We start from the raw sequence: 12,867 nt of genomic DNA, 5'->3' as shown, positions 1-12,867 counted from the left end.
GTCAAGAGTGGGTGGGGGGTCGCTCTGCTGCCGTGCCTGGAATGGGAGCCCTGGTTTGCGAGCAGGAGGGTCGCCTGGTCCATCTGCTTGTTCTGGGAAGAATTACACACCAACCGTTTCAGAACAGTACAGATAGAAACCATTTTTTTCCAGATAGGACCTTGTTCAGTTGCTAAGTCACATCTGACTCTTTGCAACCCCGTGAACTGCAGCACGCCAGGATTCCCTGTCCTTCACGACCTCCCTGAGTTTGCTCAGACTCATGTCCATTGAGTTGCGATGCCATTCAACCATCTCATCCTCTGTTGCCTCCTCTTCCTTCTGCCCTCAATCCTTCCCAGCATCAGGGTCTTTTCCAATGAGTCAGCTCTTAGCATCAGGTGGTCAAGGTACTGGAGCTTCAGCTTCAGCATCAGTCCTTCCTAGCCCCCAGTTATTTCAGGCTGGGCTCCAGCCCCCCACTCTCCAGCTGTGCTCTGCTCTGCTGGGGTACTTCAGAGGGGCCTGGAGGATTCCACACTTTTGTCTACACTCACTGGAGAATGGGCACCTCGAGTATAGACATCTACACCCTCAAATCACAGAGCTACCAAAGTCTTTGCTTAATCCCTGCAGGGATATCCCGGGGCTGCCACTTGGGCTGAGGGTCTCCTGTCCCTTTTGGGTGAACACAGTGACACTGTAGGCTGGTCGACCTGGCTGAGGCCCCTTAACCTTTGATTGATGAACGTGTTCCAAGTCTCAGGGGGATGTGAACGGGGGCACCTCCATCCCAGCTGCCACTAACCTTTGAGGCTAGAGTCAGGAGAGCAAGGGGCACCCTCTTCCTCCATCTACCAGCTCAGACACACAGTTGGCTGCTCTGCCCTCTGAAAGCTGTAATGGAATAATTATATTTTTTCAGAGCCGTGGTCTGGTATTACTGAAGGAGTTCTAACTGCTTGCATGTAACTAAATCATCTCGGGGGCCATGGGGTGTGTGGTAAAGACACTGTGAGCCTTGGCAATGGGGCTGCATCTGCTTGTTTGGTGGGGGCGCGGGGAGACAAACTTCACTGGCTGGAGTGGTGGTGCTAGGGTAGATGGTGACTTAAGAGACAGGGTCGTGCTCACACGGATGCAGACCACTCCGATGCCCCATGTTTCGGGACCACACCCCTCTCTACAAAACAGTACGTGGAAATGGGGTGTGGCTTCGGGTCCTGGGAGATGTCACAGGAATGCATGATGTCAGCGCTGGCCTGGGGCCTGGAAGGCCCTGGGAGCGTCCAGCCCCACCTCCCCTCCAGTCTCACTGTGCACCCAGCCCTCACCTTCCCAGCTGTCCCTCAGTGGACCCAGCCCTGGGAGCTCTCCCTGGGCACTCAGCTCTGCCTTCCCTGGCCTCAAGGCCAGGCCCCTTTCAGTCGGGCTGGAGGAGACCTCCAAGTTCGCTGCTTTCAGGGAAATGAAGTAATCAGAAACAGCCCTGAGATGCTGCAGGCAACTGAGGGTTTCGTCTGTCCCCACAGCAGCTGTGAGAGACCGGACCCTCCCCCCACCACCAGGTCCCCCAAAGCTTCCCAGACCTCCCCAACCCCAGGAGCCAACAGATGTCCAGGGCAGAGCAGGGCTGGGCTCTCCAGGGTGAGGTCAAGACTTGGCCAGCACAACTCAGGCCAAGGTCAAAAACGCCTGGAATGATAACTGCTCAGCGCAGATGTGTTTATTGGGGAATCAAAGGTGGGGCAGGGAGGGTGCAGACAACAGGAAATAGCACAGCCCCAGCCCGGGTCTGCTGCTCGAGAGCCTGCTACCTGAGGATCTGCCAGGCCCGCCCTTGTTGCTCAAGATTCTAGCACACACACGTGAGCGGCTGTCCACTGGATGCCCCGTCTCCATGGAGACCAGCTCGCCTATCTCCATTTTCTGTCCGTTGCTTCGGCTCCCCTGGGGAGCGGGAGAGAAGCAACTCTAGGAGAGCCTTGCCATGCAAACATACACTGCAGGCCTCACCGCCCCACTTCAAGCTGCCCTCCTGACCACCCCCACCCGCCCTGCCCAGGACCCGGATAGGACCGCAACTCAAGCCCCACCACCCTTCCTCCCTTCTCCCTGTCGGCCCAGCGGGATCTCACGCCAGAGGCCTTGATCACGGTCTCCAAAGCCTTGGGCTCGGGGCCCTTCCCATTCACGTGCTGCTGAATCACTTGAAAAAAATGCATCCCGCTCCTGGGAGGATTTGCTGAGAACAGTGCGGCTTTGTGGAGGGAACTGCTGCTCTGCACTTTCTCCGCCAAGACCCTGAGGAGGAGCCAAGCTCAGCCCTGCAAACCCAAGCCTGGAGCCTGCAGCAGGGGCAGGAGCAGGACTGGGCGGGGCAGGGGGCAGCAGGAGGCTGGGAGAGACTCTGGGAGGACACCCGGCCACCCCGCCTTGCCTTCATCCCTCCCTGCCCACAGGCTGAGGGAGGGGTGGGATGGACAGCAGAGAATCGAGGGGCAGCAGACAAAGGTCCCATCCTCACTGGTGGGCTGGGACCTTGGGCAGGCCTCATTTCAGGATGTGCACACACAGTGCCGGGCCAGTGGCTCAGGCCCCATCCTCGTGGACAGTGCTGCAGCGGCGGCCCTGGCATGGGATGCTGAAGCACGTGGTCTGTGGGCTGACCCCGACCACGGCACTGCTCAGGAGCCAGGGGCAGGGATGGGAAGGCGGGAATCCCAGGACCACACCCCCAGCTGTCAGTGTGCAGGGATCCTGGGCAAGCGGGCTGGGAGGTCACGCGCCCACTCCTCAGCTAGTCCTTGTGAGCTTAGCTCACTTGTCCCTCGGAGTGGGTGGTGTGTGGGGTGCAATCCGCCCCCCAAACCTCATCTCCAGGCGGGGATGACGGTGGGCTACACTCTGCCATCGACTCTCCACCCTGTTACAGAGCAAATAGGGTGGAGGCAAGAAGTGGCCGCACCTTATGGCCACTTTCTGCTCACTGGAAGAGGCGCCCCCTGCCCCATGCCCCAACTTTAAAAACCTATTTTCCCATCATTTTACATTTCTGAGCTTCTGGATGTTCTTGTGCACACTGCGACCCAGCACCTGGCTGGATGGGAGAGGGGACAGGCATGAGGACCCCCAGGGCAGCACCCACGGAATGCGGGGACACACCCAAAACCAAGGGTGGCCCCCTGGCCCCACCAGGGCAGGACCTGTGCCGCCATCTCGGCTGAACTGCTGTCCCTTGTCCCGCTTCCTGTCCGTCACTGCCGGCCCACACGTGCCCGTGGACAGTGGACCTTGTGACAGGTACCACCGGCGCTGCCTGCCCCATGTGGATCGCTTGGGCAAACGGGCGGTGGTGGGGGGCACGGAGGCCTTCCCCAGGGGCCACCATCTGGCTGCAAGGACGTGACCTGACGACCCAGAGTGAAACAGGAACAGGGAAGCTGCCCCAAGTGTGTGTGGGGAAAGCACACAACCAGAGGAACGTCCTAGAAGATGCAGTTCCAGAGAGGAAGAGCCCATGGGGAAGGAGGGAGGGCCCCCTGGGAGGAGCCACCGTGTCGGGATCCTCACTTCCCTCTGGCAGGACTGGGTGGAAACCTTCCTGGGGGCGTTGCCCCAGGGTCCTTGGCACCTGCATCCAGTCGCATCAAAGTGACCAACAAGGAGAGAAGGCAGTGTCTTCGCGGATGCCACAGGGGGCCCCTGGGATACCATCGAGATCAAAGTGACCGGTGATACCTCTGTTGGGAACCACTGGAGGGTCACCTGTTTGGGGGGAGGTGGTCCTGGAGTGCTGTTCCATTGCTCGCATTGCCGGTCCAGGCAAGAGGGTGCTCCAGACCACCCTGCTTCGGTCTTCGGCAGGTCAGGTGGAGAAGGGCAAGGTGTCTCCTACAGCTGCCGGGGGACAATGTGGGAGGGACCGTCCAGGCAGAGATGAGTCACCCTCCACCACGTCTCGCTGCCCTTCCCCGACACCTACTTTTAGCTCAAGTGTGGCCAGGAGGGGACAATTCCTCACCTAGAACACGCGGGGCGCAAACACGACCTTTGAAAGTGGAAACAAAAATAACGCACTCAAAGGCAGGCTTGCCCCTTCATTAGACTGTGGCTTCCAGGCCGAGTCAGGAGAACATCATTACTCAGTATTTGGGTCCCATCGTGGCCACGGCTTTAAACCTGGTGACCCCAGGGCGGCCCCTCCACCCTCAGACCGAGGCAATCCCACGGCGACAGACGGAGTTCTGGCTGAGCACCTGCTGAAGGCCTGTATCCCTCCCCGCGGGGAATCCTCATTTGGCCCGGGAGTGACAAAGCTCTCCCAGCCCCAGGACTTTTGTTTTTATTCACACTGGACTCAGACCACACTGAGCTGCTCTGCAGTCCTGACCCATGACTTTCCAGAAGCAGATGAGAGAAATGGGGCTGGGATCCAACACTTTCTCTACCTCAAATGGAAAAGCCACAAGACAGCAGAGACCCACGTGATGGAGACGTGAGATGGTGGAAGGATCCTCACTCAAAACTACTGATTTTAAAACAAAAACCATAAAAAACCCACAAAACACCAAACACCTTGTAGGATGCCATTACTGCTCCACACAGATGGGCACGTCCAGGGGTTGGGGGCTGGATGCTCAGAGACGCACATCGGGTCACTCACCCTGCCTCTCTGAGTACCCTTCCACTGCCAGCTGAGTCGTTGTGCTCACCTGTCACCTGTATCCTCCACTAGAATGCAAGATTTCCATGCGCCTGTTGTTCACTGTTCACCTCCAGGTTTGTGAGGCAGTGTCTGCCAGTCAATATTTGCACAGGAAAAAGGGTGCAAGGTCAGGCCAACATTTTCCAGAGGCAAAAAAGAGGTGAAAATGGGAAGAAAAACAGGAAGGAGACCTTTCCCACACCTCCGTCCCAGCTGGGGTGGCCACACATTCCCAAAGCACTTTCTGATGTCAGGCCTTTTGAACCCAGTGCATTAGGGATGTTACTCTCATTTCGGGAACTGGCCCAAAACCAGCAGCGATGGGAAGTCTCAGAGGGTCCCACGATAATGTGACACAGCAGCAAAATTGACACCTGCCTGTGAGATGGACGAACTCACTACGCTGGGTCCACAAAAGCTTCCAAAAGACCACATGTGCCATGACATCCTTTTTATAGGGGTCGAGCATAAGCTGGACAACACAGGGTGTGTTCTGGTGGGTGAAGTGGGGACGACTCCCAAGTTCTGCAGATACACAATACAGCTAAGGAGCAACAGCGCACTGAAGAGGGAAGAGGCACACAGATATAGCTGGTTTTCGGCAAATATTTCAGATCTCAGATTTGAATGGTGGGCTCACAGGTGATGATTACACTGTCTACATATGGGCAGGCTGGGGTCCCAACAGACCCTGCCTTTACTTCCTGTTGGTCACTACAGCTGGGCTCTGGTGCCAAACATACGTAAGATTAAAAAGGCCATTGATGGCCCAGTATTGCCCATACACCACGACTAAAGAGGGGCTCCTACTCAGGACAGCTGAGGTTCCTGGAAGGGAGGGAGGGAGGCCCATCTTCTTGATATGCTAGGCCCAGGGGTCAGCTAACACTGGCTTGAGGGCCAAAGCCTGCCTACCCGTTATTTTTGCAAATCAAGTCTTATTGGAACTCGGTCACACCCATTCATTTAGTCTACGGCTGCCTTCCAGGCACTGAGTAGTTGCCCAGAGACCATATGGCCAGTGAAGCTTAGAATGTTTGCTCTCAGCTCCTTGCAGAAAAGGTTTGTCCACTCCGTTCCAATCCCTAAGAATGCAACTGGAAGATAAAACCCCACCCAGCGGAGGGTCTCCGTGGCTGCTGAGGCTTCTGGGTCAGGGGTAAAGCTGGGAGAAAGGCAAGTGATGAGACACCCTACTCCCCACCCCCACCAGCCCCAAGGGAGTCTGTAGGGCTGTGTCACTGAGAAGCATTTCCCCTTCCTTTTCTTCTCTTTCCTCTTTCTTCCTCTTGCTCCCACCCCCTTCTCTCCCTCCCTCCCACTTTCTAATATTAAATTTACAACAATGTTACCAAGTGATGTCCTATGAAATGATGTTGCTTTGAACAGACTGAAAGATTTTCGTTAAACCTCTCCTTGAACGTCTCAGCCACTGGCTAAGCAACCCATGATGTATCTTTTGAAACTGCGCCCGTCTGACCTTGGATGCCCCCTCAAAGTCCAGTGTTTATTTGACTGAAACATCTGAAGCACTTAAATGTACCTGGCGCTTCCATCTGCGCTCGTGGTACATGAAAACAGCCTCAGCTCCAGGACACACCCCTGGGCTAACGCTGGCCAGACCCACATACCGCGCCCTACACGGGTTCTTATTTTCATGCTAAGGATTCTTTCCGAACAGGACTTAGTTTTTAAAGGCAAGACTGGGAGTAAGTAGGATTTCTGCAGAGGAACTCGCGCCAAAAGCACAGGAGGATGACTGATGGCCCATTTCAAAGAGGCTACGGGTTTCTGAGCAGATGACGCAAATACAATCGCACAGACTTGGGTACTAGTTCCGGCAGAACGCCCAGTTATCAGTGATGTATTTACCATGGGTGGGACTCTCACTTCTAACATATTTTCTGAAACTCCAGCAAGCGTTTCCTGGCTTCTTTAAGAAACTGCTTGTGCAACACGTTCTGCTCTAGAATCTGCTGTTGAATGTCACGGATCATCTGACTGTGCCTGTCATCGTCGACGACGGCAGCCGAGGGGGAAGTGGGGCTGCGGTCATACCCGCCTTCCTTCTCCGGGGCTGGAGGGGAGTCAGGCTTCGGATGAACCAGATGAGCTTGGCTGTGTCCCCTCCTCCCGTCTTTCAGCTCCGTCTGGAGGTCAGCCTCCAGGCTTACCTTGTGGTGTTTGATTGGCTCAAGCAAGTCCAGCTGCTTCAGTCTTCTTTGCTCCACCTGCACTGATGCCATCAAGCCAACCCTGTCTACCTGTTCTTGTGGGTGAAGCTGAAGGGAGCCCTGCACCAGCGCATCCAGCTGGGGCTGCTCCCATCCGGATCCAGGGCTGCACGAGAGCCGGTCCTTTTCATTCAGAGAGGTTCCTGCCTTGGGAAACCAAAGTGTACTGTCGCTCTTAACCACACCCTTGGCCATCCTCTGGTATTTCTGGCTCTCGAGCTTGCTTAGAAACTTTTGCAAGCTGGTTCTGGACGGCGTCAGGTGGGCTTCCATCCCCACTGGATTCATGGGCTCCCCGGTGGGCACCATAGGAATCTCTGCATCTCCTTCCGCCTTCTCTCCCTGGCTCTCCCTTCTCCATGCTTGCGTCTCTTCCGTGGAGTCCTGACCTGCACCAGGGCTCTGTTCCACCGCGGGCTTGAGATTCAGCTGCAAGTTCAGGTGTTTTTTCAGCTTCCTGTTGGTATCAAACAACTCTTCGAAGGCAAATTCCAGCTCTCTCTGCCACTTGCTCTTGTTCCCGAGCTTTGCGGGCGGCGAGGCCCCCCTTCTGTGGGTCGAGCCGACTGGACACAGCTGTTCCAGGTGGTCGGCTTTGCCTTCGGGGCTCTGATCCAGACAGTTGTTTTTCGGGCCTTGATGACGAGCTGGTCGCTTCCCCAGCTGCTTCCTGCCCTCCCGGGCTGCGTCACTCTCCTGTCCCTCCAGGCGCTTGATCCCCTCTGTGGCAGCCAAGAGCTTCTCCACGTCTGTCCCGTGACGGCAGCCCCCGCCCATCTTCATGGAAGGCGCTCGTTTTCCTCTACTCCTCTCCGGGGGGCTCAGGGAAGGGGGACACGGGCCCGTGGCTCTGGAGGCCCCCTGCCTCTCTCGGTCCACTGCTCTCCTCCGGGACGTGGCGCACCAGGGTTGTCGTCGGGCCAGCTCCTCCCTGCGTCTCTTCTCTTCCTGCACGGCCACTCTGTGCTTCCCCCTAGCCCTGGGCAACCTGGCTGCTCCTTGCTGGGCTGAGCCCTTTGAGTCAGGTTCATGGTCCTCGGCCCGTTCGCCCCCCGAGCCCAACAGATGCGCCAAGTACAGCCGCCCCAGGCCTCGAATTTGCTGGTCCAGGGCCTCCGGCCACTCTGCCTTCAGCTCCTCAACCAAGCGCTGGAGCAGCTGGGTCTTCTGCTGCTGGGGGTCCTTCTGTCTTCTCTGCGGGGCCAGGGCTCCCTTCTCTCGGACCTGGAGCAATCTGTCCAAAAGGTTCTGCCTCGAGAGCAAGGCTTCCTTGTCGGGACTGGGGCTCCGTCGAACAGCTCTCTCTGAGCTTCTTCGCATGTCAGGGACCTCTACAGACACAGCTTTGGAGAGAAGGTGGTAGGAACCGGGAGAGCGGAGGTTCAAGGGCACTGGGGGCCGAGAGGCCACAGGTGCCACGGCTGTTCTGGGTCAAGCCCACCCAGCAGGAAGATGCACAGCGCTGCCCCGAGCGTTCCAAGGAAAGCGAGGCCCTGGAGACAAGGCACAGGGGAGGACTCTGAGTGTGGCAGGCTCAGGGGGGCCAGGGGAGGTGACCCGTCCCTTCAGACTGCCCTCCTGGCCCCCACCTGCAAGGGCCCATTCGTTCTCAGCTCCCGATTTCTGCCTCACATGCCTCCACACAAGACCTGCAGGGCAGCTGTTCTCAGCGGAGGGTGGTTTTGCTTCAGAGGGGCACGTGTGGCCATTTCTGGAGACAGTTTCGGTTGTCACAACTGGAGGAGGTGGGCAGTGCTACAGGCATCTGGTGGGTGGACGCAGGGCTGCTATGAAACAGCCCGGGATGCAGAGGATGGACAGCCCTGCGACTAGCAGGGACCTGGCCCCCAACGTCCACAGTGCTGAGGTTACGACCCCACCTTAGGAGACGAGTTAGGGCTCAGGTGGGGAGGGCGGTGTGCAAATGCCTGGCCCTCTGGAGGGAGCTACTTATAAATGAAAGGAGGAAGGAGCGTAGGGGGAAGAATCTGGCGAGGAAGGTGTGTGCGTGTGTGTGCGTGGGTAGGGGGAGGTAGGCAGGTGACTGCGGATCGAATGTTTGTACTAAAATTCAGTGCAAACAGAGGTTAAGCTGGTGCTATCTCTTTTCTCACATCTCTATGGCATCAGGCAGGGACATGTGCTCCACCAGACCTTCCTAAAGAAGGACCTGCATTTATACCAGAAAAAAAGAGTCTGGAGCTATGGCCACTCACAGCTGGTGTCCCAAACTGCCATTATTTGTGGGCTACATAAGCCGCCTCCTGGACACTGCAATTTGAAAGGAGCCCACTTCACCTGTGTGGGATTCCCTTCCCTTCTTTCATCTTGGGGTGTGTGGGGTGGAGTCAGGCTGAGCAAACTTTAGCTCAAAGTAATGGTGGTCCCCAGAAATCCCACTGCATCAATTGGAACAACTAATGTGAATTGTGCGGGCTGCCCTCCACTCATCTTTTTTCCAGTAACCCTGGAGGTAAGGAGTTATCAAGGGTCCAAGGGTGAACCTGTGCACCCCTGGTTCACAGGTGGGGAAAGTGAGGCAGGGCAACTAAGAAACTTGACCCAGATCACACAGCTGGGAAGACATCTCGTCTTTGACCAATGGTCACATAGCCACCAGCTTTTGGTAACTGTGATCATGCAGTTAGACATGTGGAAACCTGGTTAATACCATATTCTACCAGTCTGCCAACCCCCATGATGAGCAAGAGGAGAGAGAAAGAGAAAGCTAGGGCGTTAAACACAAAGGTTGAGATTTTCAACCAAAGTGACACGGGTATCCACATACAAAAAAAGATTAATTTAGACCCTATCTTACCATATACAAAACTGTATATCATAGACAAAAATTAATGCAAATGGATCATAGACCTTAACGTAAAGTCTAAAGCTACACTTAGAAGAAAGCAGAAGTGCAAGTTCATGACCTCAGATTGGGCCCACATTCTTAGATACAACTCCAAGAGCACAAACAATACAAGAAATTGATAAGTTTGGCATCATCAGTATTAAAAACCTCTGCACTTCAAAAGACATTGTTAATAGGTATAAACACAAGACACGGACTGGAAGGAAATACCTGCAAATCACACACCCAACAGAAGACCTGAATCAGTTGGTATAAACTACTCGTACAACCCAGTAAGAAGACAACAAACAATCCATTTAAAAATGGGCAAAAGGCTGAAATATACACATCATCAAAGAAGATTTATGCATGGCTGATAAAGCCCATAACAAGATGTTCAACATCAACCTTCATCAGGGAAATGCAAAATGAAGACACCACTTCACACCCACTAGGATGGCTACAATGAAAAAGATAGGCAATGACAAATGTTGGTGAGGGCATGGGGACATCGGAACCCTCACAAGCGTCTGGTTCCTGGTGGGGATGCAAAATGCTGCAGCTGTTCTGAAAAACAGTTTGGCAGTTTTATACAAAGGTGTATGTATGGGACTTCCCTGGTGGTCCAGTGGTTAAGAATCTGCCTGCCAATGCAGGCAACACTGGTTTGATCCCTGGTCCAGGAGGATTCCACATGCCTCGGGGTAACTAAGCCCGTGTGCCACAGCTGAGGAGCCACTGCGGTCAGAAGTCCGAGCACCGCAACTGGAGGGTAGCCCCTGCTCGCTGCAACCAGAGAAAGCCCATGCCAAGCAACGAAGACCCAGTACAGCCATGAAAGGTGAAAGCAGATCCACCTAAGCACACGCCCAGGGAAAAGGAAGTCATGTCCCTACACCAAGGAAGGGAAGCGCAGAAACCGAGTAACTGCCCCAGCTCACAGGGACGAGCCGGGCTTGAATCTGGGTCCCAAACATCAGAGACTGAGCTTTTCCTGCCCCTAGGAATGGCCACAGGCTTCCCTGGTGGCTCAGAGGGCAAAGAATCCGCCTGCAGTGAGGGAGCCCTGGGATCGATCCCTGGGTTGGGAAGATCCCCTGGAGGAGGGCATGGTAACCCATTCCAGTATTCTTGCCTGGAGAATCTCCATGGACAGAGAGAGGAGCCTGTCGGGCTACAGTCCATGGGGCTGCAAAGAGTCAGACGTGACTGAGCCACTGAGCACAGCACAGGAATGCCCATAGGGGTGTCCAAACAGATGAGGAGAGAGAAAGAGCTGTGAAGGTCTCTTTGTCTGTCTTGGAAGACAGCTGGAGAGAGCAGCGTAAACTGCACTGCTAACGGGTGACAATGAGCATAACCTGGACGAGCGTCTCCCACTCTGGAGGGCCCCCACCCACTCGATCACCCTGTCACAGCCCAAGCCAGGTTGGCTGGGGCAGGCACCCCAGTGCAGTCCAGTTGGTTTTCCTAGAGACATGCAAATGGATGAAAACCTATAACATCTGGATGGTGACCTTGGGGAAAAAGCCCAGAAATTAGTCAGCTCCCTCGTCGAGGAACTGAAAACCCTGGAGCAACTGGCAGATGCACCTGGGCCCTCTGCCCACGTCCCCAGCTCCCCAGGGCCCTCACCTCCAAGCCCTGCCCTGCTCACTGACCAGACCAGAATGCTCTGGGCGTCCAGTTCTCCCTGGGGTCTTCTGTTCCTGCTCCCCCAGAGGGGGACAGGCTGGGCTGTGACCGCCACCCTCAACCCCTCAGGAAGCTGCAGCCCCATCCTTACAGAAGGCCCGCTCAGCACGGCCGCTGGGAGGGACACTGGGCCCATTCTCCTCTCACCCTCTGCTGTCCCCAGTGCGTAGAGCCAGCCCTCGGTGGTCACCTGGGCAGCGGCTCAGATGACTCTTCAGCCAAGGCAGATCCCCTCCCAGGCCACCGGGAAGCACCCAGGCCCACAGCAGCCCTCCTGCCTTCTGACTCCTCAACGGAGCTTCCACGGCAACCCCACTCCAACGAGGAGGAACAGTGACCACGAAGGAGGTGGCGAGGCTCTGATGCCAGGCGGGCTGGATCGAAGGGTCGCACCTGAGCGTCCTAACCAGGCTTTTGTCACCTCCCCCATCTCCACCCCACCCGGCACCTCCACGCCACCCCTGCCCTCCTCCCTGGCACTGTGGTTACAGCCACTGTTCTGACTCAGCCAGCTGTGTCCCTTCAGCATCTGCAACTGGCCCCCTGGTCCGCAGAGCAAGTCTCCAAGCAGAACGAGGGGTCACCTGCATCACGGTCGCCTGAGCTACTGGCTAAAATGCAGATTCTGGGGCCCTGCCTCAGACTGATGATCCCACGCCAGCCTCAGTGGGAAGGGGGCCCAGGAATGTGCTCGGTTAACCATCTCACCAGAGTCAGTTGGTCATTCCCTGATCTGCAGGCTTGAGAACATTCCAGCAGTTCATGATCTTGCCCCCTTCTCCCCAGCCGGGCATAGCTGGCCAGGCTCCGAGCCATCCCAAATGTCCCCCACGCAGGTCCAGCGCCTTCGCTGTATTCAATCCCATCCTTCTTCCTCAAATAGAACCCCTCCTCATCCCACCCACCCACCTTTCCCAGACCTCGTCTGGTTCCTCCTCCCTGACAAGGTGGCCCCTGATTTCCACAGCAATGAGAAAAATGCTCCAGCTTTTCTCCCAAGGCCCATAGACTCAACGCCCAGGTGACATAGTTTAGCACATTTTCTTTGAAACATTTAAAAATAGAAATAAAAGGGCCCCCAGTTAGTGGCATGGCCAGCGTGAACCTTTCCATGTAATTAAAGCTCTTTCACACGTGAAGTTAAACATTTCTCTGTCTCCTGAGTGTACACAGAAGAGATATAACTTGACCTTTTTAGAACTCTGGATTACCTTTAGGACTACAATATAGAAAATCCCTCAAGGGCTTTTAAGATATATAGGACCCCTCAAAAAACATTTCTGAATATTCTGAATATTCATTAGAAGGACTGTTACTGAAGCTGAAGCTCCAATACTTTGGTCACCTGATGCAAAGAACTGACTCACTGGAAAAGACCCAGATGCTGGGAAAGATTGAAAGCG

The 12,867-nt window shown here is 55.5% G+C and overlaps 2 protein-coding genes across 2 annotated transcripts in view; both read right to left on the bottom strand.

Annotated features, from left to right (window-relative positions):
- The window catches only part of TIMP2 (TIMP metallopeptidase inhibitor 2), a 54,715-nt gene that overhangs the window by 22,404 nt on the left and 19,444 nt on the right, over window positions 1-12,867 (bottom strand). The window lies entirely within an intron of this gene.
- CEP295NL (CEP295 N-terminal like) lies at window positions 5,950-8,263 on the bottom strand. The gene has a single exon (XM_069541983.1). The coding sequence runs from the start codon at window positions 8,239-8,241 to the stop codon at window positions 6,580-6,582; it is 1,662 nt and encodes a 553-aa protein (XP_069398084.1). The 5' UTR covers window positions 8,242-8,263; the 3' UTR covers window positions 5,950-6,579.

Source organism: Ovis canadensis, chromosome 11, assembly GCF_042477335.2.
Source record: "Ovis canadensis isolate MfBH-ARS-UI-01 breed Bighorn chromosome 11, ARS-UI_OviCan_v2, whole genome shotgun sequence".
In the NCBI taxonomy this organism is placed as follows: Eukaryota; Metazoa; Chordata; class Mammalia; order Artiodactyla; family Bovidae; genus Ovis; species Ovis canadensis.
The sequence above is the reverse complement of the archived record's forward strand: the minus strand, read 5'-3'. Positions and strand labels throughout refer to the sequence as shown.